The sequence below is a fragment of the Oryzias latipes genome, chromosome 20, assembly GCF_053564925.1.
Source record: "Oryzias latipes strain Hd-rR chromosome 20, Olatipes_Hd-rR_3.1".
NCBI classification, from domain to species: Eukaryota; Metazoa; Chordata; class Actinopteri; order Beloniformes; family Adrianichthyidae; genus Oryzias; species Oryzias latipes.
In genome coordinates this window covers 12,742,847-12,766,881 of record NC_136256.1, presented here as the reverse complement: position 1 = coordinate 12,766,881, position 24,035 = coordinate 12,742,847, and the positions used below count along the sequence as shown (strand labels likewise).

At 40.1% G+C, this 24,035-nt stretch overlaps 1 protein-coding gene across 4 annotated transcripts in view; it reads right to left on the bottom strand.

The window, feature by feature from the left end:
• Positions 1 to 24,035, bottom strand: part of ccny (cyclin Y) — a 34,387-nt gene continuing 10,352 nt past the window's right edge. The window contains exons 2-12 of one of the 4 annotated variants that reach the window (XM_011488728.4): positions 14,229 to 14,303; positions 13,281 to 13,301; positions 11,406 to 11,440; positions 11,282 to 11,305; positions 9,281 to 9,381; positions 9,147 to 9,182; positions 7,693 to 7,750; positions 7,452 to 7,571; positions 5,085 to 5,251; positions 3,093 to 3,255; positions 1 to 2,108 (exon numbers count right to left, since the gene is read on the bottom strand). In XM_011488728.4, the coding sequence (XP_011487030.1) occupies positions 1,992 to 2,108; positions 3,093 to 3,255; positions 5,085 to 5,251; positions 7,452 to 7,571; positions 7,693 to 7,750; positions 9,147 to 9,182; positions 9,281 to 9,381; positions 11,282 to 11,305; positions 11,406 to 11,440; positions 13,281 to 13,301; positions 14,229 to 14,303 (917 nt within the window). In that variant the 3' untranslated portion in view covers positions 1 to 1,991. The remainder of the gene's footprint in view (positions 2,109 to 3,092; positions 3,256 to 5,084; positions 5,252 to 7,451; positions 7,572 to 7,692; positions 7,751 to 9,146; positions 9,183 to 9,280; positions 9,382 to 11,281; positions 11,306 to 11,405; positions 11,441 to 13,280; positions 13,302 to 14,228; positions 14,304 to 24,035) is intronic. The other 3 variants (XM_011488729.4, XM_004080889.5, XM_011488730.4) reach the window with 3 other exon arrangements.

Below are 24,035 nucleotides of genomic sequence, written 5' to 3'. Positions count from 1 at the left end.
TTATTTTTTTATAACAAGGTTGAAAATTTAATTGTTGCACATTTTACCAAACATTGCTTTAGAAGAGGAACTGTTGCATGTCGGAAACAAAGAGAAGAACAATTTGGCAAAAGTGAGAACGGAAACTCAAGCAGGAAAAGAAATTTCACAGATGAAGGAAAATATTGTCGAACATGTCAGGATGAGGGGAACAGCAGATCTGTTGTTCACACATGACGTTATCATGATCAAAAGCGGATCAAAGCAAAAAATATACCAACAGTTGGAGGAGGGGGAGCTAAGGGAAGGATTGAAGACTCTATGCAGAGGTAGAGGTCAGTGCACGGGACACATGGAACGCCACACCGTCCTGATCTTCGCTGTCCAGCTTGTGGCATCATGCTCATCTCTGGACCGTACTCTCTCACACGCACTCACACAAACACAATAAATATGCTCATACAATCTCTGTAATCAGCCTCTAAAGACACCCGGGTGGCAGGAAACGGCTCCTTTCTTTTACTTCATTCATCAAAGACTTGGGAAACATTTGGTCCCTCCTTAATTCTTGCAGCTTTTCTTTTTTTAAATGCGGATTTAGGAGTTTTTGGAGAGAAAAAGAAAACATGATGTCAATTCATGGAAATGGAACGATCCAATTAAAAATAAAATCCTGCAGAAATTTGACCTAATTTTAATAAAAAGCTTTCCAGCTGTTAAAAAAATTAAACCGTATTTTTACAATTAGTGATGAAGTAGAGAATCGAGAGTTGATTAAATATTTCTACAAAAAGTTTAATTTCTCTAACTTGCGCCTAATCCAACCAATGCCATCAAAACATTTTACTTTTTTTTATTTTTATAAAAAAACCCTCATTAAGACAATTTAGCTTTTATGCAAGCAGGATACTCAAAATAAAATAAAAAAAAAAAACGTACGCAACACTTGGCTTCTGCTTTTAGGACCACAAACATCTGACAAAGAAGCAACAGGAATAAAGTCACCGGGAAATGGAGGAACGGTTAGCAAATCTTTTAGTCCTTTGAAATCAAAAACTGGGATTTTAGGAAGTGCAAACAAAAAGAAAAGTGGCGTCTCCCTTTGAAATTGAAACGCTTTTCTCCAAACACAATTTATTATGAGAGCACTAAAGTCACAGGTATTTTCTGCCTCCCCCAGTCATAAAATCCAATCTAATATAAATAATCTTAAATCTTTTATCCTTTTTCAGTGGTTTTTTTTTCTTCCAAAGCATATTTCAATCTACAATTCTCCACTGTATTTACACTGTACAAAGAATTTAGAAAAGCTTATACGGGCTCAGTTTGGGAGCCGGGTCAAAGGTCGATCCTCTTCCGCTTCAGGAGAACTTTCCACTCTGTGTCGTTTCCTTTTTGAGCTGGAAGATCCGCATAACAAAAAAAAGGGAAAACTTTTGGGATTATTTCAGGTGTTTTACCGAGCTTATTACAGGCACCACAGGTTGGGACGATGGCAGTGAAGAATGTAAACTCTACAGTATGTCTCAACAACTCTTCTCCCAAATATCAAAGACTGATCAGGCCAGTAGGAGGATGCAGGAATATTGCTTTATCTGCCAGGATATGCGGCTTCATCAATTAGGTGAGTCTAGAAAAAAAGAAAAACAGTGGCGTGTTTTGGCTTAGATGAGGATGCAAAAGAACAAAACACAGAAGAAAGGGAGAACTGAAGAGCGCCTTTAGGCTGTAGTACAAAAATAAAATCAAGTTCGTGTAATGCTTGAACACCCTGGCTGAAATCATAAGGAAGGACACGGCTCCTTCATTCCACGCTTTACTGGGAGAGACTCAGAGAGAACGATGGACGCCTTTGCAGCTTATGTGTTTGTGTTCTGCCTCTCATCTCCAGCAGAACCTGCGTTTTGGTTCGGAGCGGCAGCCGGCCGGACTTCCTTTCTTTCCAGCTTGCAGAGAGGGCGCCGTCACGCTGTCAGCGCTGTGCCAATTGCTCCCCCTGCAGGCGGCCGGTGTTAGGAAATGATGGCTGGACACCAACGCACCACCGTCAGGTTGTCGGCACTCACAGATCGCTTCTTGGCTAGTTTCTTCAAGTCCTTATACTTGTCGTCACACACTCGAGAGATGGCCTAGGAAAAGCAACACAGTTCACAAACCAGATGATGACACATCTACAGCAAAACTGAAAAGGGTTGGATTTTCTTACCCTATTTTCTGCCCTTTAGGGCCTTCAAAGGCTTCATTTTTCTCATAAAAACAACAGTGCGCCTTAAATATGAATGGATTTTTGTTTTTCTTACGTATTGCTAACAAGTTTGGGAGTTAGCGCAGTCGCAGTAATGTTTGTTTTAGTGGTATCCGTCTGGTTTTATGTGTTGCAACCAAGGTTGGGAGTTACAGGTATTGTAAATCTAACGTGTAGCGTATAACAAACAAGTTCTAGAATTATGGTGAACACAGTTAATAAAGTCTGACTTGACGGACGTTTCTCTGACTCTTTTGTCTCGCCAAATGCGCGTCACATAGATGACAACATTTCTAAAATAGACCATTCCTTGACGTGTGCCTTATAATCCGGCACGCCCAATGGTGCAGATAATATGGTACACGTAAAAGTGATTTTTGAAAATCTTTTGTGACACTTTTAAAGGAACTTCTTGAACCAAAACTCTAAAGCAGAAAAGCAATAAACAATTTGTAAAAATAAAAAAACAAAAACTTTGTACTTATTAATTTTGCTGTAGTTACAGCTAAAATGGTTAAAAGGTCACTTTTTTGTGGGCAACAATTAAGTCCCTCTCACCCTAGACGCTATTTATCAATGTCAGAAAACTTCAGGCCACCAGGGGGCAGCAGAGCACACAGCAGGACTGGTCCATACAGCTTTCACCCGGTGACATTTGTAAGGGTGTTTTCAAACATCTAACGGGTTTCTCAAAAGCTTGAGATGTATTCTGCTTTTTTGTAATGAAGGAAAATCAATTCTTGGCAATCGATGCCGTTTTTTGGCATAAAGGGAGAAAAAAATCATCATACATTTACACATTTTCTTAATAAAATCTACTTTTTGCAGCTTTTGTGTTAAAAAAGATCACACAATGGTGTCCTCTGACCTCTAGTTTCTGGGCCTTGTCCCTGCTGAGGGGTTCCAGAGGGAAGCTGAGGTTGTTGGCCTCGGCCAGCGAGCGCAGATCGAAGTAATACTTGGCGTAAACACTGGACGGCACGTTGATGTTGAACTGCAACAACTCCAGGAATTGGCGCTCCAGCTCGTTCCTTCAAAAAACACAGACAAAACAGAAACTTGTTTTGAAATTGAGAATCTGGTTGGATTTTAGATTTAATTGAAAGTGGATTGACTCCAAATTATTACATCCAAGCAGACGGCTTCTGACTTTTGCGTCTCAAAAATCGGTGTCAAGCGTCAACAGATTCATGGCTCGTGCTAGCTCCATCCCTCTTCCTCGCCCATGCTCCTCACCCACACGCTTCACAGGCGTGCAGCAACAGACGAGCTAAATTTAGCCCCCGCTGAAGCCGAACTCTGCCTAATAACGCTGCTTCCTTTCATCTTGCCCAAACACTCATCTATTTTTGGTTTTGGTTGTTTGTTCTTTCCAGCTTTTGTTTTCCAGATCAGAGAAAAGACTCAAACTGGACCTCTTTGGTTTAAAACTGGGTTACTGTTTCATAAATGATCAGATGACAGTTACACAGTAGTGTGAGAGGCTGAACAAACTTCTCTGCAACGCCGACTCCTGCGTCTGCAGCTGTGGTGGATTTTTACGTTCTGGTAGCTTGACGTCATTGGGCAGTTTCTCAAGAAAAAGATACTTTTCTTGTTTTGGGAAGGCTACTTAACAAAAATGAAAGCATTGCCCTGCTAGGAAGAATTATTTAAATTTAAGTGGATTTCAGTAATTTCCTGCAGTCAACACAGTTTGACTTGTTGCCTGCAGGCAGGAGGAGAATCCAAAAAGTGAAAGGAAGTAGGATTACTCTTTTACCAACTGTTACTTAAGTAGACATAAGAAGGAGTAGGTATCCAATTCAATAAAGTAAATAAGAAAAAAAGGTTTAAAAACTAGTTTTATTATCTCAAACTTTATTTACTTCAACTAAAATGTGAATCTCCACTTCACAATTAAGGTTTCTTTTTAAAAAAAAAATAAGAAAAACAACAAAAAAAAAAAACCCCTATCAAATTAGACTATGTTGTTACAATCCTATCCTTTTCATAAATCTACCTGGTTTGATTCTAGCAGATCCATTTTTTGAAATTAGGAATCAAATGGAGAACAGTTACATTCCAATTTAGGGTTTTTGTAAATCTTGATATAATTGAATAAAAAAGAGCCACAAATTAAAATGAAATGTCCCCTTATTTAATGCCATTACTGCAAGAGTAAAAGCCTTGATTGATAGTTAGGATGAATGCTGCAATCATTTGAAGCAAAACAAAAGTATTTAAAAGATTAAAATCCAACATACATGTATATTATAACGCTACAGTGATGATGTTAAAAAAATGTACTTCAGGGAAAACACTGTAAAGAGTAAAGAATGAACATAAGTCACCAAACACATTCTTTCGACCCCCATAACTCTTTCAATTTAATGGATTCTAATGCGGAGAATAGCAGCTTTCAGCCGTTATACAGCACACGAGCACCACAGTCCTGCATGTTTTCCAACATGCCCTCCTCTGGCGTCTTCTAATAGCCTGGTTCCGGTGTCTCCAGCTAATCAGTCATGATTAGGGCTAAGATACCTGGAAATCACGCAGACTGCATGGTTCCCTAAGTGCAGATCAGTAATTTCTTATTCCTCAAGGTTGTGTATTTCAAGCAGCAGTGGATGCAGTTTGTCTTCCCAGCAGCTTCTCTGAGACCAGTTTGATGGAGATTTTTTTAAAGTTTGCTTTGGGACACATCTAATTCCACAAACTGACTTATAGAAATCTGAAACCCAAAGTTGAGTGGAGCGACTGGATGGTTTGAAGTTAATTGTGTAACACTGTCGTTGTTGCTTCGGCCTCCTGGATTCACAACTCTTCAAGGCGTTCAGGTCCTCCACATGAGTTGGTTGTGTTTCCAGTGACTCACATGTCTTCCACAGTGATGTCCTTGAGAATCTGGCAGTAGTCGACGTTCCAGACCGCCTGGTCGTCCCAGACTTTTGAAGCCAAGAGGATGGCTCCAAGCACGATGCGCTTCCAATTGGATGGGCAAATGTCGATCTCGGCGTAGGTCAAGAGCCTCTCCAAATAGACCTAACAAAACAAAAAAAGACAATACATAAACACCATAAACACAGTATCTTGCTTCTCCGCAGGAATCTTCATTTTCGCCCCACTTGAATCATTTCAGAGGCTGATGACTTTCCAAAATTCCCAGCAACTCTGTTCTTTGAAACAGTTTTCTTTTAACAGCTACATTTCCAACACATCAAATAGCCAACAGAGCCTGCAGGCCTTTTACAAGTCAGTGTGGCTGACTCAGAGCATCAAATGATCCTGCACAGCTTCAGGCATCAGCCTGTGATGATCCGCTGCTCTGTTCTCCAAGGAGACCACTGATGTCTTTCAACAACCTGCCAAAAACATGCAGACCTAACAGTTTTTTATTAGACCAGGAAGCTGCAGCTTTACTATGCATTCATGAACACGTTCACTTTTTGCTGTTTGTTATTGACAGCACACACTTTCATTCACATGTCTAAGCAGACCCTTAAAATGCAAAATCCAAGAACAGACGACCTCACAAACCAACCAGAACCAGCTTCACAGGGACACAAAGCCTTCAGGTCAGGTGGACTGTGATACCTGGTTCATGGCTAAGCAAGAGACTAAGGAAACCCCTTCCCCAAGTTAAGAAAGGGCCACCTGACCTAGGAGATCAGTGCCCAAAGGTCAGGGTCAGAGTTGCTGGTGTGGATAGATCCATGAAAGATCATTTCATTACTTCAGACGGATTTCTATTCATATTATCATTTGCTTTTTAAGTTTGAAAGGTATTTTCATCCTATGCAACACTTTGTGTTCCCTTGGTATAAAAAGTGCTTTTAAAGTAAAGTTCGATCTGTCTCTTCTACAAGTTTGCAAAGAACTTTGGCGGCCGACCGGAACAGACGCTCCTCCGCTAATTAGGAATCTCTGCTTGGGCGGCCCTGTCAGAGTGACAGTGAGAGCCTGAGAGCCGGCTGCAGCTGCTGCTGCACGGCTGACAGCAGCAGCAGCTGCAGGATCATCATATGAAGGTGGGTTTGAGCAAACAGAAAGGTTGGGGGGGGTTGCTCAATTCTCCAGTACAGGTTCGCCCAGTTTTTGAATGCAGACGGCCCGTATCCACCCGTAACTTGAATGTTGGCTGTTTTACTTTCATCTTTAAAGTTAGTTTAGGCTCCAAAGAATGTGACTTCAAAAAGTGGCGTCTCCCTCTGGATCATATGGCGGTATGACTCCACAATCAAACATTTCTTCCTCCTGCAATCATTTCAATCTATAACAATTGCTTTTATTTATACATTTCTTTCTGCAGCATAATGCAAATCCACAACAGCATCTCTGCATGCCTGTGTGATGTTCCTCCTGTTTGAGACTCACTTCACCTTCACCTGAATCTTCTCTGCAGACGTCTTCATTCCCTGACTGGACAAGCAAAGCTCCTTTCCATGTTTGTCTATACATTTATGGAGCTTTGATGTAAAAATGATGAACAAGAAGAGACAATAAAGAAGCTCAAAGCATAGTCGTACATATGAATATATGTATGCACAGATTGGGGCCAACTCGGTGTTTTTCAGTCTCCTCTTTCCTGCTGTTCATCAAAATAAAAAAATAAAAATAAAAACTCTGTTATTGGTGGAGACAACCAATTAAAAATGGTCAATCCTGACCTATGGAGATCCTCCGTGCCTCTTTCTACCTCCTAACTCCTTATTGTTAGCTTAGCTGCTTGCATATAAGCCACCCCACGACCAGTAGCTCTGTTAAATACTGTTCGCACGTTGGGCTTTATTTGTTGTAGGAGACAAAACTCGGACGGAATCTCCTATGAGGGCTTTTGTCATTTTGAAGATGCTGCTGAGAAACAGCTGGAGCGAAAATGTGAAGAGACGTTTCTCATCAGGAGTATGTAGAATGGCTACTGCGGGAAAATAGTACGCATATTTAAACTAATTCCTAATCTGAGAGTCAACAGAAGAATGCAGACCATAAGAAAAATAAATAAATAAATAAAATGGTGTGCCTTTCTGTCATATCTGCCATACTTCACACTCTCAGCAGTTGTGAAAGTAAATGACTCAGATCAAACTGATGCTGCCTCACATTTTCTATGTTCCGACATCATTGGCAAAGACCTGATGGCGTTCCTTCCCTTTCAGACACAGAGAACGCTCATGCGGCTCCCCGCGAATCATCGCGGAGAGAGAAAGATTGATGCAACACCTCCTCAGGCATGTCCACTCACCAGAGTGACGATGGCGCACTCGGCCGTGAGTTGAGCTGCACTGAACAGAGTCCTGACGAAGCGGTAGATCTGCTTCTGCTCCGGATCGTGTTTGTCATAGTCAGAAGGAACCTCCGATTTCTGGAGAGAGTGCCAGAGACGAACAGGAGAACGGAAAACTGTTAAACGGCTCGATGGCTCCTGAGGGATCAGGAGCTGCATTTGGCACATAATGGAGATGCATGTGCAGCTGAGGCCTTACCGTGAGAGGATGCAGCTTCTCGTCAAAGATGTCTAACAGCATCTGTCCGTCAACGTCTCTGCAATGAGAGAGACGGGGGGAAATATTGAGATGTCGCTCAGAAAATGACAGACTTCATAAAAGCCATCACTGGGCTTCAAACTGCAATTTTTTTGGTCACAGAAGAACAAGGTGTTTTAGAGTGGATAGATAAGGGATGGAAAAGAAACCTTCACACCAAGGAACCTTTTCAGACGGTCTTAATGTAAAAGGGCGATTAAAAGCATTTAAAAAACAGCTGATAATCCCAGATACATCAGAGTAGGGTTCATTTGTGCTTTTTTTTTTTAAACATTTTCTGATTCAGGTTCGGATTCTTATTCTAGCCAAACAGCCACCTCATTCCTTTTAGCCTCAAAACATTCGAATGCAATGCATTAGTCGTCCATCCAGTGAGCATTGATGCCCACTAGTTTTTCAAAGACTTTGGGGAAATTTCCGGGGCATTGGATTTTGGAATTGGAGATTCAGACAAAATGGCAAACGCTTGCCTGTTTTCCAGTCCTCCCTGACCAGCTTGCTGCTGATTAGCTGACTCAATAATTCCACATCCTGATTGACTGAACACAACTGATTTAGGTTTTCAGCATCAAGCAGTCTAGGGAGAGCTGGAAAACAGGCAGGGGTGAGGCTCTTGAGGACCAGCCTTGGCCCTGTACAGTGCACTAAGTAGTAAGTAGTGAATTTGGGCAAAGCCTTTTCAATTGGGCTGAGCAGCAGAGTTGAACGGCTTCACCCCATGTTTTGCATTCTGGTACCTACAGGTGCAGTCAATCAGGGTCCAGGTTCCAATGGTCAAGAATCATTTTGTTTAACTGATCTAGAAAGAATGCTACTTTCAGATGTTGCATTGTTTGGATGAAGGGACCATCTTGTATACCACTGTAGGATGTATTAAAATGTGGCACATTTAAAAGGGAAATGGCAGTGTTCAATTGTGTTGATAGGTCGAATCCAAATTCGTCCCCTACCCCTCCGGCTTCTCCCTATCCTTCCAATGGTAGGGGCATTCGAATGGGTAGGGGTGTTGGAAATAGTTTTTTGAAGGGGAAACCATTGCAGCGGAAGGCTCTCTTTCTCTATGTGAGGGTAATCCGCGTCGTGCTGTGTCACGGAGAAGAAACGCATTTCTTCATGTTTACACGCCTTTTCAAGTTATAAAATTGATGTGTATTTTCCGAGCGCTGGCAGCTACGCGCTAACGTGGATGACCGACAACTGTTGATGAGGTGGGAGTGACATCCAAGTTAGAAGACAGTATTTTTCTTTGACTCTCCGTTTGGATGGCTGACTGTAGGGGTAAGCAGAAGCCGTAAGGATGGGGCAAGAATTCGGATTCGGCCTTAATCACAAACTCCTTAAATTTTGGCGAATGATTGGATATTTTCAAAGACAATACAAGATATGTCACATACCTGTTCTTTATGTGGTAATAAATTGCAAGGGCTACACTGTAAAAAAACACAAAAAGGACACATTTAAAGTGAAACCATCAGATCATTGAGCTACAAATGTCTTACATGAGTCCCGGGGGAATCAGACTGGTTACCATTTGATGGTGTATTTGAGGTTGGGTTGACTGACGGTGCTCTCGTCAAGAAATATAGTGGAACAGGAGCTGTACTTCCGTCTCACAGGGCCTGGATGATGCTGCGAGGTGCATACAAAGGAGGAGACAGCCACAAAACAAAACATTTTATTGACCACCTGTGCCTTACTGATGACCAGGAATGTTGGAAAGATCCAGGACCCAGTGGTGTATGTAAACCCCAGATGAGGACATGACAGAGGCTGGACAGCAAAGGCCGCAAGTTTGCAAAGGCTGTGACTAGGGCTGCACGATATGAGGAAAACTTGCGATATGCGATATAAGTGATCAATATGGCGATAACGATATAATTTGCGGTATATAAACAAATAGAAAAATAACCAAAAACATAATTCTCATTTCATTGCAACAGTTTGAAAATTATACTCCAAATGACCCTCATCGACATAGGTGACAATCGTCTAACATCACAGGCGTCCATCTGATTGGTCAAAACATAAAGGGATTTATTTGATGGGTTAAATGCTTCAAGCTGCCATAAGATTGTTTTAACACATTTTGGGTTTACGATTTATTGCGATATTTACCGTCTTTCACGATGTGCATATTGCAAAGCTGGATATTGCGATAACGATAAATTTGCTGTATATTGTGCAGGCCTAGCTGTGACGCTTTTAGTGCTCCAAGTCTCAAACAGTAAAAAAAGGAGGGACAGTTGTAGTGAAACAACTTTAGAAATGAAAGCATCAAATTAGGAGATCTCCTTTGGACTGAAGGTATTGAGCCAACTAAAAGGTCTCTTTTATTGTCATTAGCAAATTTTTTTAAAATGTTTTTTTTGTTGTTGTGTAATACACACTTCATATACTGAACTAAAACAAAACGGTGACCTAAAAAAGAAAAAAAAAAAAACAATTGTAGGGAGAGTGAATTGCTGCATCTGTATAGCAGATGTATCATTACCACAACTACAAGGAACACATGAATCTACATATCCTAATGTGGTCTTCATTGGACCTTTAGGTGGAATAAAACCATATTAGAGTAAAGAAATGAAGAAACTGGAATGGAAAATTGAGACGTCTTCCTGACTATGATTTTTAAAAATGTTTCTCTTCTGTCTGTTCTGCATTGGGTCAGAGAAACTCGAGTCCATTCAGTTTCTTTATAAGCACCAGTTGAGTGCCAAGGTTGTGTCAAGCACTGCAGAAACAAAGAGCTTTAAGACAAATCTCATTATCCACTTTCTTTTAAACATTCCAGGTCATTGCAACCCAATCCAGAAGGTCCAGATTGTCTTGTGAATTTGGTCATGATTGACAACGTATCAAGAATCGAGGCTTTAATTGCCGTTTTGAAGGGCGCCACTGGTAAAGTGCTAGAAATTCTGATCTAAAACAAAGAAGTTTCTTCAGCTGTTTCTGCCAGAAAAAGATGTTAGTACTTTAGTTTCCACTCGTGAAGCCATTTTCCATCAAATTTTTAGAAACATGTAACCATTTTATTATTCAGAATGGTACACAGAAAAAAAAGGATTGGTGTGGGATAACAAGCACAGAAAAAACATTTAAACAAATCATATGACTGCCATTGCTTGACAGAGTTGTACAGAAGAATGACATTAAAGTTGAACTCATTTTCATCCACTTTTACTGTGAAGGATTTGCTCTCTCTCTTTTTAGTGGGCATTTATAAGAAATTATATTATTTATTCAGAATTATAAGCAAATGAAAAATTCCATTTAGAGAAATGAAACAAGCTAACACGTCTGCGCTTGGAGGGACAAAACCCTCGGTCGAGGTCATTTCTCTTTTTTGAAGAAATTATGGATGAAAATGATCAGTAGTTTTAAATTTGGGTTTTAAACACACATTCAATCTGCTAATGAAGTGTGGTTATGTCAACTTACAAACAAACAAATGTTACAAAAGTTTGTGTATTCTGTGGACAAAACAAACAGAAAAAGCTTTAGCGCACTTCAAACAATTGCAATGTTTTACCTTATTTTCCGAAATGTGTGTAAACTTGCAAAGAAACAGAAGACGTAAACATGATTTTTCAGCATTTCCTCGGAAAGTGAAAACATTTCTTTAAACCAGTCGGTCTTTCTGGAGTCTCACTTACATGGTTGATGTAAAGGCTCTTCCGCTTTTCTCGAACTGGAAAGAAAAAAGGACAGGGAGGATGTAAGCTTTGTGTTGGTGCAGTACACACGCCCCACAGACAGGGGGCAGCGTGCCTCCAGGACCCTGCAGTCCCTCAGCTTTCAATTCTTTTAATTTTTGTGCTACCAAAACATGATTTAAAGCATTTACTATTAAACCCAATTTCTTTGTTAATAACCTGTTTTATTTTTCTGTTACACTGGCACATATGTGTGGGAGTGAGCATGGCCCCTTCAGCATCTTGTCATACCCCTGTTTACAGCAAACTAGTGAAGATTTTATATGAAGTAGAGTTTTCTTTTTATTTATTTCTCTTAAAAAAATCTGGTAATTGTCAATGCCAATTCATTTTCATAAAAAGCGATTCCCAATTATGTTTATCTTCACAAAGATAAAAAAGTTTTGGCCACAAATTTAAATGTAAAACTTTTTTTCACATTTTTAAACATGTCTGTAAAGAACCAGAACACAAATATAAAAAGCTGATTGAAAAAAAGCAAACTACAGCAGACAGAAAGCACAGAACTATGCAAGAGTGTATTAGTGTTTGGCGTTTCACATCCCAGGATTGATTCTCTGAAGCTACGTTCACTCCGCCCTTTGCAATGCACACTTAAGTGACCACCTTGTGCTGTCTTAGATGACCCCACCCTTACATTGACATGTTCTCCCTACCATGACAAAGGTGGATAAAGGTGGAAAGATTTCATGTAATCCATGGACACCAGTGAAGATCACAAATCATTGAAGAAAAAAGGTTCAGCGCACTGTCTAGTGGGTCTAGATGACCCAACTCCCAATGTTAAAGTGCCTAGGATAGCACAAGGGTTACTAAAAAGTATATGCAAACATGCACAAATGTCCCTTTCTGCAGGGGTCTCAAACTCGCGGCCCGCGGGCTATTCGTGGCCCCCAAGATGATATTTTGCAGCCCCCGCCTTAAATATGAAAGTGTAATGTTAGTGCGTCCCGCTAGCTCTTTTAATAAATGACACTTTTTCAGTGTTGTGCGAGGAGCTGACGAACCAACCAATCACAGTGGGGTATATGACTCTCGGGTGCGTGACACTGAAGTGTCAACCTTTTAACAATTGATCATGGTGGAAAAATGAATAATTGGGGCTTGTGCCCAGCTGGAATTATGTGATCACAAATCTTTCATATATGGACAAAGAGCTGGGAAAGATAAAGCCTGAACAAGATTCACGGGATTTTCACTGCTTTGATATTTCGCAGCAAGTCTTTTCCAGCTGTACAGTACATGCGCTTGTAAACAGTAGCATAACAAAAACATTAAGCTGCTCCCTGCTTGTCCAGTGTGAACACCATATACTGAAAGCGCTTTTTTGGATGCGCGTCACGCCCGGTGTGGACGTAGCTTAACAGACATAGTTGCACATGTTTATCCTCTGCAAATGACCGTGCAATTCTTCCAGGCAAAAGAAGAAAAAAACTATATTTTCGTTAAATATTTTGGATAAAACAAATAAAATTACCAACAAATACAGCAATCAGTTTTATCACTTTACTTGACTTTTTAAATAAAAAACGTACAAAAAGACTCGATCTGTCCTTACAGGATTTATGATCATGGTCATGCAGCCGTGTTTATAATCAGGCCTGACATGGACCAACATGTGCAGTGAAAGAGACAAACAGGCAGAGTGATATTGGTAGAAAAAAACAAAAAAAGAAAGAAAACATATCACCTATGTCAACATTGATAATGTACAACAACCCAGTAAGTTTTGGAACTACAGGACATGACGATTGGGAAGCCCAAACACAGAGGAAGCCACCAGCCTGTCCAGCACAGACACACCTACGTGCTTACCTTTTCTGTTGGGCACCACAACTGAAAAACAAGAGTCCAAGTTGGGGCTTGTTTGTTTGCAACACCAATGTTCACAACAGTTGTCACTATTAAGTGTCAAAAAGAATTTGGGGATAAAGAAATCAGAAGTGAGCATCGGAAGTGTGAATTACACAATCATTTTTTGTGTATTTATTGGGTTGGTCATGTTGAGGGTCACAACGATGCAGGAGGCTACCCAGCTCCTGAGGGGTGAAGGCGGGGTACGCTCTGGACAGATCAGCAGTCCTTCACAGGGCAACACAGAGTCTAACAACCACATACAGACCTTTGGGACAATTTAGAATAATCCGTTAACTTATGTAACATGTCTTTGGACTGTGGGAGGAAGCTGGAGAAAACCAACATATGCATGAGGAGAACATGCAAAATCCACACAGAAAAAATCCAGCCGGGGTTTTGAACCAGAGCCTTCTTACTAATTTCTACTAAAGATTTGAAATTAATATAAAAAAGAAAAAGAAAAACACACATAAGGGTTTAATACGGTTAGAATTTTCTTGATGTTCCAAAACTGCAAAATAATCACATTATTTTTTACTGAATTTCTCTCTAGAAATGTCGTTCTGGACTGAAATCTCTGATAATTTTATCATAGATAACTGCAAACAAACTGAAAAAATACTTCAATATCTAAAAAAAAAAGTGTTTGATTTGACCAGCTTTCAAGGGCAAAAGAGACTTTTTGCATTTTTGCAACATGTCTTACAGAAAGAAAACAACAAGGGGTGAACATTTGATGACGTGTTTCGGTTAGACAAGTGGGAATTTCTTTCAACAAAATGTACGGGGCGAAGGTCAAAGTAAAATACAAATTTAAGATATATAAAAGTGATTAGTGTGTTGTGTAAAGGATTGGAGATGTTTTAAAGAAGAGTTTCAAGACATGAGAACCACTACAACACTTACCATCAGTTTGTGACTTGCTGAGGAAGATGGTGCTGGCCCTGGGGTGATCCGAGGGGTTGTACTCCATGGGAAGATCTAAAACAAATTTTAAAAAGAAAGAGAAGAAATGCTTTAAGTTAAATAAACTGTAGACCAGACAGAAGGGTCATCATCAGTCAACATTTGATTGACAAAGAAAACCGAGGGAACGGGACGTTCCACATTGTTGGGTTTGCTGGTAATAGGGTTGGGCCGATGGACGATATCATCGTCCATCGTGATGGGTGACTGACATCCCGATGGAGAGACCACCATCGTGATGCCACGCCCCCGCCACGTTGCGCGTCGACACCATAAGCCGCGGTTACATGTACAAAATATCCTGATGGGATCAATGGTCGGATTAGACTCCAACCGTGTAGATGGGCCCAGAAAAATGTTTTCAGAATGTAAAAACGTTCACTAAGGTCACAATTTCGGTCGGAATAAATCATTCGCACATGCGCAGTATTCGCACATGCGCAGTTTGAAAACCGGAAGAGGATACAACTTCCGCCGAGCGGCTTTTTTTCCAAACTTTATTGAATATAACAATTCAATACAAAACGATAACAGCGCCGAGCGGCTATATATATTGACATGTCAGCTCGGTAAAATACGAGATGATCTTCTAAACGTGCTTTTAATAATGTTACGGTTATTATGAAACACCTGTTCGCTCATCATTTGAATTTTAATCCGTGTGGTCAGTGCTTTTTCTGAACGGAGCCAGGATTAGCAGTATGCTAACACTGGCTAACAACATTAGCTTTGGGTGGCGCTGCATGCTGTGAATAACATCAGCCTTTATTTAGTCGGGACACGACTGGAAACACAAATCCACGTGATTGTTTGAATGTTTTCTAAGGACTGAGCGACATTTCTGCTTTGATGCTCAAACCGCTGTGTGTCTGCTGACGATCTGAGCTGTGCTCAGAGACACTTTTAGACCCGGTTCTGAGTTCGATAGCTCGTCCCCCTAGAGCTGCGGGACGGATCGCAGTCTTAAATCTCCCACACATACCGCTCATGTACCCCCCCCCCATCAAACACAGAGCTGTAAATCCGCACTCCGCCGGTCCACTCCGCCAGTTAAGTGCGGGAGCGGACTACTGCTTTCTATTTTGTTTGTTACTTTTTCTGTTAAAGTCACTTCCCTCAGTTTATACTGGATCATCGCGGATTAACCATTAGTTGGGAAATAAAATGAAAAAAGCAAAATAAGGAATAGCAGTTATATAAGAACGAAAAATGCAAAAATACCCCCCCCCCCCCCGACGATGTCATCGTCCATCCCGATGGTTGACAGCAAACATCGTCAACGGCCAATTTAGGGGACATCGCCCAACCCTAGCTGGTAATGAACCCAACTGTGTGGAAAAGCAATCCGTTAGCTGACAATATGCCACATCAGTGATGAGTAAACAGCTTTGTAAATCAATGTGCTCAGCAAACACGGCAGAATGCAATAGTTCTGTTTTATTTCGTTGTCTGCCGAGACACTTGCCACCAGGAATCGATCGTTTCGAGCGGCGAGACTGCAATAAACCCTTTGAGCACCGCATAAACGACGAAGTCAGCAGCTGGCAAATGGCTTTTGCACATAGTGTGGGTTCATACATCTCAATTTTCAATGAGGTTTACGTACACAAACCTGATAATTTATGTTTGTCATTGAATGTCATTGTTTTATCTCAAAAATATTCAAAATGACCAAGAAAGCACAGTTTAAAAAATTGATCTTGGCGTTCATTTATGCTGTAAAAATGGTGCTCTTATTTTGTGCTGTGTAGCATATGGCTGCTGTGCAGAGCACTGAATCTATCACTCACTTAAATGTCCTACTTCTCTGTCCCGATTTGATCTCACCCTGAAACTAAAGAAGAAAAATCTGCCCTCCATACATATATAACGCCTGCAGTTGACAAAACTGAAGGTCTCTTATCTGGGCTGATATTGTATTTCCAGAACTGATTTCTTTAATCAAAACTAAAAGTTATTTAATTTCCTAAAGAAAATGAAGATTTTTTTTTTTCATTTAATATAATAAAAGATAAAGTCTGAGGACACCCACATGGGTTAATGAATGTACCACTACAACTCGATATTCAAAAATCCACTGAGTGGATTTGTCTTGGATCAGGAAAACCAAACAAAAGAGCGTGCCAACAGGAAACGAGACAGAATGAAGTGAGGAGGGCACGACAACAGAGGAAGGGCTGATGAAAACAGCTAACAAAAGGTAAAAAAAAAAAAACAGAATTTGAAGATCCTGTTCTGTAGTCTGATCAGTGCTTAGCACCAGCTTGCCTGTGGCTTTGAAAACACTGTGGGAGGGGGGCACAGCTCAGGGAATGGTGGAGATCACAGCCAACATTCAAACAGCTGCTATTGTCTCCAAATTCTTCTGAAGTTATGCTTTTTTTGTGCTGGAGAGCCACTTCAGGAACCTCAAAGGACCCTGATGCACACGCAGATACAAACCACCGTGAGGGGGTCGGGGTGCGGACACTCCAAGATGGGTGAGTGGGAAGGACAGGAGAGTACTTAAGGAGGACTGAGGGCGGGTTAATGATATGGTGCAGTTTCCCACAGAATCAAGAAATAAATGGCCATTTGTTTGTGAGAACAGTGGTGCTGAACTGGAGCGTGTGAAGTTGATCAATTATGCGTCCTATCAAAAAATGGCGGTTTGAAATGGCAAAATTACATTTTGGTAAATTTTACAATAAATTCAAAGGGGGGAAATACCAAAATCTGGAGAATTTATTTTAAAACAGCTGTACTTCAGAACTGTGTTCTCTGCAGGTGACGGATGTTTTTTTCCTCGTATCTAGTTCACATTTGTGTTACGTTTCACTATAAAGGCATCTACGCATTCATGGGTTGACCCGTTCGGATGCTGTAGAATTTTGGAAGGTTGTAGACAGGAGTGTCCAGTTCAAGGTGCATCTTAAGGAGAGTGGAGGTGTGACTCATTGAAAATTAAACGTAGAATTGAGATCCGTCATGCGTACGTTTGATGGTGTCATAGGTTTAGGATTAGAAAATAATTTTATAATATGAATGCTATATAGGGTTGTGCCGATGGACGATACCATCGTCCATCGTGATGGGTGAGTGACATCACGATGGAGAGACACTATCGTGATGCCACGCCCCTGCCACGTTGAAGTCGACACCATAAGCCGCGGTTACATGTGCAAAATATCTTGATCGGATCAATAGTCGGATTAGAATCCAACCGTGCACATGGGTCCAGAAAAGTGTTTTTAGAATATAACAAACGTTCACATGGGTCACACTTTCGGTCGGAATAATCGCACATGCGCAGTAGGGTTTGAAAAACCGGAAGAGGATATAAGTTCCACCGAGCGGCTATTTTTTTTTTCAAACTTTATTGAATGTAACAATTCAATACAAAACAATGTTAAACAGCGCCGAGCGACATGTCAGCTCGGTAATATACAAGAAGATCTTCTAAACGTGCTTTTAATAATGTGACGGTTATTATGAAGCGCCTGTTCGCTCATCGTTTTATTTTTAATCCTTGTGGTCAGTGCTTTTTCTGAACGGAGCCGGAATGAAGCCAGGATTAGCAGTATGCTAACACGGCTAACAACATTAGCTTTGAGTGGTGCTGCAATCTGCATCCTGGCTGCACGTAAACATGTGGGAATAACATCAGCCTTTATTTAGTCGGGACACGACTGGAAACACAAATCCACGTGATTGTTTGAACGGTTTCTAAGGACAGAGCGACATTTCTGCTTTGAAGCTCACACACCGCCCCAAAGCCGCTGTGTGTGTGCTGGCGGTCCAAGCTCTGCTCCGAGACACACACTTTTAGTCCCGGTTCTGAGTTCGGTAGCTTGTTCCCCTAGAGCTGCGGGACGGATCGCAGTCTTAAATCTCCCACACATACCGCTCATGTAACAAAGCACCCCCCCTTCCCATCAAACACAAAGCTGTAAGTCTGCGCTCAGCCGGTCCACTTGACTAATCAAGTGCGGGAGCGGACTACTTCTTTTCTATTTTGTTTGTTACTTTTTTTGTTAAAATCACTTCCCTCAGTTTATACTGGATCATCGCGGATGAGTCATTAGTTGGGTAATAAATTAAATAAAGTAATAAAGTAAAATAAGGAATAGCAATTATATAAGAACGAAAAATTAAAATAGCCCCCCTCCCGACAATATAACCGTCCATCCCGATGGTTGACAGCAAACATCGTCACCTGCCAATTTAAAGGACATCGCCCAACCCTAATGCTATAAGCTAAAATGATGAACTATCAGACTTGATAGAGATAAGCCCGACTGGTGGTTCATACATTAGCCTCACAAACAGAGGATTGCAGTTTGAAACCTGGGAATTCCAAATTTAGAGCTTTTCTTTCTATCCCATCTTTTTTTGTTTGTTTAAAAACTCTTAAAGTTCAAGCCTTCATAGTAAACTAAATCCAGTATCATAGAGTCAAATCAAAGATGTGCTTATGATCAAAGATTTATGTAAATTTGGTATACAAAGTCTTTGAGATATAATGAACTTTCTTACTTGGACCATGGCCCTTCCTTCTTTTATCAGAGTATATCAAGATGTGCAAAAGTCGAAGGTGAAAAGACAAAAGAAAGTGAGCCAACACAAGTCTTTGCATTGCTTTCTGTGAGCATAGGTCATAGAAATGGACTTCCTTAGATTTAAGCCCTGACATTTTCCAACTGAACCCAACCCTTCCTTCTTTCCATGCTGGCCTTTCCACTGGGAAGGCTAATCTTTTTTCCCCTGATATACAGATATACATTCTTGGGGTTCGATATTTGTGACCAGTTGTAGTGTTTTTAGTCATCAGGGAGGCTACAAAAAGTTTTTGTTCTCTATTGTCTTGTGTGTTGTTCTAGCAGTCAAACACCACAAAGAAGATGAGTCATACAGCAGAAGCTTTTCATCTCATTTCTCCAACAGCTTTGTTGTTCTAAGCATGTCCACTGTTTGTGCCGATCTTAAGAGAGTGAATAAATTAAAGGAAAAAAAGAAACAGATTCTTCTGTGCAGTGAAAATGATTTGTGTAACATCTCATGGCAGAAGGGAATGACTGGCACCTAAGTATGCTAAGACAAATGTTTTCTAGTTGGGAAAAACAAGACCTGACTGTTGCTTTTTGGTGTAAAGCTTGAAAAACATTAAAAAAGATAAAGGTGATGTGAAGGTCTGAACCCGTTTTCATCTCAAGTACTTTATATAACTTCCAGAAAATGATCCAGAAACGTGTGACTGTCTAATAGGAAAACACTAGATAAGAATTGATAAGAAAGCTAATGCTTTTATTGCCGTTTGATGACTTTACCATTTCAGTTAATAGTGTAACTTTACTGCTTTATTAAATCAAATCTTAATGTAATATGTACATACAAACCTATGCATATATAGTGAATGCAAATATGTAAATAATATGATTTATTTGTCTGTTGCACTTACAGGGAAGGTAAAGAGGAAGAAAAACAAAACAAAATAAAATGTATTTGAAAAAAATGTGCTTCAACTGAATGAGTTATTATATGGTCTTTTGTGTTTAAATTTACTCGTCACAAAACAAATATCAGTTTAAATATACGTTTTTTATACTAACAGAAAAATTACACTGATTAAAAAAAAGTATTTAAAAAGCTAGATAGCTCTAAAACATCATGTAAGTTTCAAGTTTTACCATGAAAAGTGGTGAACTTTTCAAGTACACCTAATTTTTATCTTGTTATAATACAAATTGTTTCATTTTGCCATGAAAAACTGAGTTTTACCAAACTACAAACTACACATAGACCTCCTCCCTGTGTTCTTTGTTCGGCAGACTTCCCTAATAAAGTGTAAACACCCCACCCCCCGTATTTCCTATACACTTCCTTACCCAGCAGATGTTGGGGAAAAGAAATAAGATGCAGCCACACCTTAAACCAGAAATGGTATAGTGGAGAAACACGCCGTCATTGCTTAAATGTCCAGTTTCACTGCACATGTTCACTGATCGAAGAGGCACAGGAAGTAGAACTGCGTTATACTACGTCTGCTTTGTGTTGTTCAGAAACAGTGGACTGTAATGGCCTTCACACGACAAAACTAACAAATGAAGGACAAACACGTTTAAAATCATCAGTAAAACATTTAGGAAAATGGTTGGCTAGTGAGAGCCAGCTAGTGACAGGAGAAAGATGCTGATCAGTTGATCAGCAGAGAAGCCAAACTTGTATCAAAGCTCCCCGACTGTACATTGACTTTGTGGCTGTAAGTCTGGGTGTGCACTGACAGAAAGTGCTATTTAACAAGTTGGGAAAACAACATAATACCTTTTTTTGTTGTCGTTTCTAAAAAATTGGGCTACAATGGCTGAGTACCTGTGATCAAGACATCATCCCTCTTTGCGATTTTCTCCCTCCCATTCCAGCCCTCAAATCCTCTGCGCTCTGTAGCTAGGCAACCGCAGCTTGCTATAATTCATATGGTAAAGGCAGGGCCATCAAAGCAGAGACACTGACAGCCAAGCATGCTGTCATTCTCTTTTTTCTATTGCTTAATCCCTCTCTGGTTCCAACACTAGCTTGCACATAATGGTACTTCATGAGATCAGACGTAGGGTTGCAATTAAGGATTTCCTTGCAACAGTTTTTGTTTATTTTTTCTGATAAGTCAATGAGTCACATATATTCCATCATCTATTTTTGCTGTGTTCTTAGTTTTGATGGGAAACAGAGTTCCTCTTTTGAATTTTTAACTATGGCTTTTAAAAATAGAGAATTATCATACTTGTTTTGGCTCTGTATTTGTGGTAACTAATTTTTCAATGAATAAAAAGATCAAACACTGAAATCTTCGACATTTAGCACACAAATGTGAGATTCCCTTAGCTGTCATATATGAAGGTAATATTGTTCCAAAAAGAACGCACTTGTACATAACCTCAGAGATAAATATTTGTACCAAACATCCCTATTTAGACACTTTGCATTTTTATAATTTGATAAAGGTAAACTACGATTATGTGACAGCTACAAAAACAACATAATTGAAGAAACAATAAAGAAATTTACAGATGTGATAAACTACGTAAATAAAAGTTTTTTTAAACACTAAAGTCTCAAACAAGAAAAGTAAAATTTCTTTTAATCATATCAGTAGAATAATAAGTAATTTCGATTTTTTTTCCCATGACAAGGGCTTTGGTATATAGTGTCAAAGTTATTATTAGTAATAGTAGTATGAGCCAGAAAGAAGAGACTCGTAATTACAGAAAATAAAGCTCTACATGATATGTCTGTTGTCAGTTCAGTCGCCATTTTTTTCGCAATATGGATGTGATTTGCAGGTATTGGTCCAAATTGGTCTGTGACAACATTTCTATAGCAACCACTCTCTTGAATAACTTGCACTAATGAAAAAATTTCATTTAAAAAAAAAGGTGTTTTAGCATAATATGTTTTAAAAAAAAAAAAAGTAACAGTAGTAGTCTAACAAATAGAATGACTGAGAGCTGTTTATTTCTTAATAGACGTCTGTGGGATTTTGGCTTTTTGGAACCAGCAGGGACATCCAATTTAAAACGCAAAGAGGGAGGGGACACTCAGTCCAGTTCTTATGCTCAGTCAATACATATAACGCAATCATTCTGTCAACCTTAACCTGTGGAAACAGTTTAAAGCATTTGCTAGACTTGTGACAGGCCTTGAGGCACGGTGCATTTCCCTGCTACCGCTCAGTTCCGTTCTCACTGCTTCTTGTTTAATCCAAAACACTGTGTCACTCAGTGTGAGATTTATCCAGTGTCAAGCTGTGAAAGGAGCCTGAAATGGCAGATAGGCCGCCTGTGCTGAGATCTACGCTGCCTGTGCTGACATTTCCAAACAACAGTGTCAGCAGTGAGCATGACTGCATAAAATAGTCAGAAATGGTTTGTAAATGGTAACCCTTTTATGATTCATCTTCTTTCCTGCATGATGGCACCAATTAAAAAAAAGCAGGTGGACGAGCGATGAGTCAAATATATTCCCAAGAGCTTGAGCTCTATCAAGAATCCACTAAACGCAAAGACAGCACCCCCAAAATAAAAAGACAATTCACAGAGAGAAAAAGGAGCAGATGGCGTGTCTTCTATCACAATGGCCAATTCTGCAGGTATCTGTAGATCGGACCGCCTGTCCGGTGTTGTCGAAGCCTTTGTGGCAGTAAAGGCTGACCTCTGCCAGCCTATCGGCTGCTTGGTTTTAATTCGAAACCTTACAGAAAAATCCAGTCTTCTTATCTGATGGTGTTGGTTAAATTAGCTTTAGCTAAGTCCAACAAAGCTTCATTGATTCAGTTCACCACAAAAAGATGTGACGTGTTGTCTGTAGCATCATATGAGCGCCTTAAGATCGTTGGTGGATGGGTCACATGCAATCAGCCATTTATGTCAAAAGGAATCCCTTTAAAGAGTGCAATTTGAAGTTAATGTTAAAGCATGAAGCGGTGAAACAGAGTCTACAAGACATCGGATCTTTGTCTGTTAGGTTCTGACCTTTTATCATCACAAAATCTCCCTAGCGTCTGATGACTGTGATGCACAAGTACATATTTCTGCTGATTTCCTCATTTTGGAGGTGATGAAATGGAATGACACATGCTTGTTTCTGACGCTGAAAATAAAACACTGATGCGAGTAAATTTAAAGTCAAGCAACCATTCAGTTCATTGCACATGACAAATGCCTTGTTCCTCGTTCATTATAACTGTTAACACTTTGGTATTTTGGCGTATTCTAAAACACTCACTTTAACACTGCTGGTAGCTCGAAGTCAAACAAGGAATCTGTCCCATGACTGGGGAAAAAAAGAAAAAAAAAAAGCTGGAGGCCTTTTTCCCCACACATGCCATGTCAGCTGTCTGTGAGCATTCAGAAGCATGAAGACATGAGCAGAAACCGATTTTAGCATCTTTGCCAGCACACTTGAGAGAAACACTTCAGAAGCAGCATTTTGTGAAACACTCCTTCTGTTTGATGCTACATTCACACTGCGTATGTGACGTGCTCTTGAATGTGCCTTTAGCCCATGGTGGTAACACTGGACTGTCATTATCTAATACTAGCACATAACCATCTGAGAGTTGGTACGAAATGTCAAAGTGGTACAAATCTTGCAATTCTTGCTCCAGGCTTTTTCTTTCACAGCTCTATTCTGATATATAAAAGACTTGGTGTCGTAGAATTCCATCCAGGTAAAAAAAAAGCAATTAGTAATACCATGTTCAATTTTTAAACGGATGGCACTTAATTCATAAATGAAAAGGAACGCCATCCATACGCCACTACCAAATCTGAATCCCTGGTTGGTCATGCCTGGTTGGTCCCATTTTGGTAATGCAGAAATGTACCAAAATTATTTTATGGCCTTTTCAATAAAACTTTACTGTAATGCGCCACCATAAAACAGTGACTTTTTGCCTAAATTTAGTAGCACACTAGATACTCTTGTGCAAAAAACAGACTGGAAGCAACTGCAGATAAATTTTCTGGCGTTATCAGAGACTTTCACTGACTTGCGTTGCCAAGTTTGTGCTACTTTCCCTCTTTTCAGAAAGCAGTAACATGGCTGCTAGTGCTCTGCTGCCGTGCCCCTGCATCAATCCGCGCAGAAAGCATTGAGCTGGAAAAAATAAAAACCTTCGGTCAAAGCATGAGATGTGAAATTCAAAATGATATACATTGAGCTGATCCTGACTCAAGTGTTTTAACACAAGTGATCTAACAAAAATGCAACAGA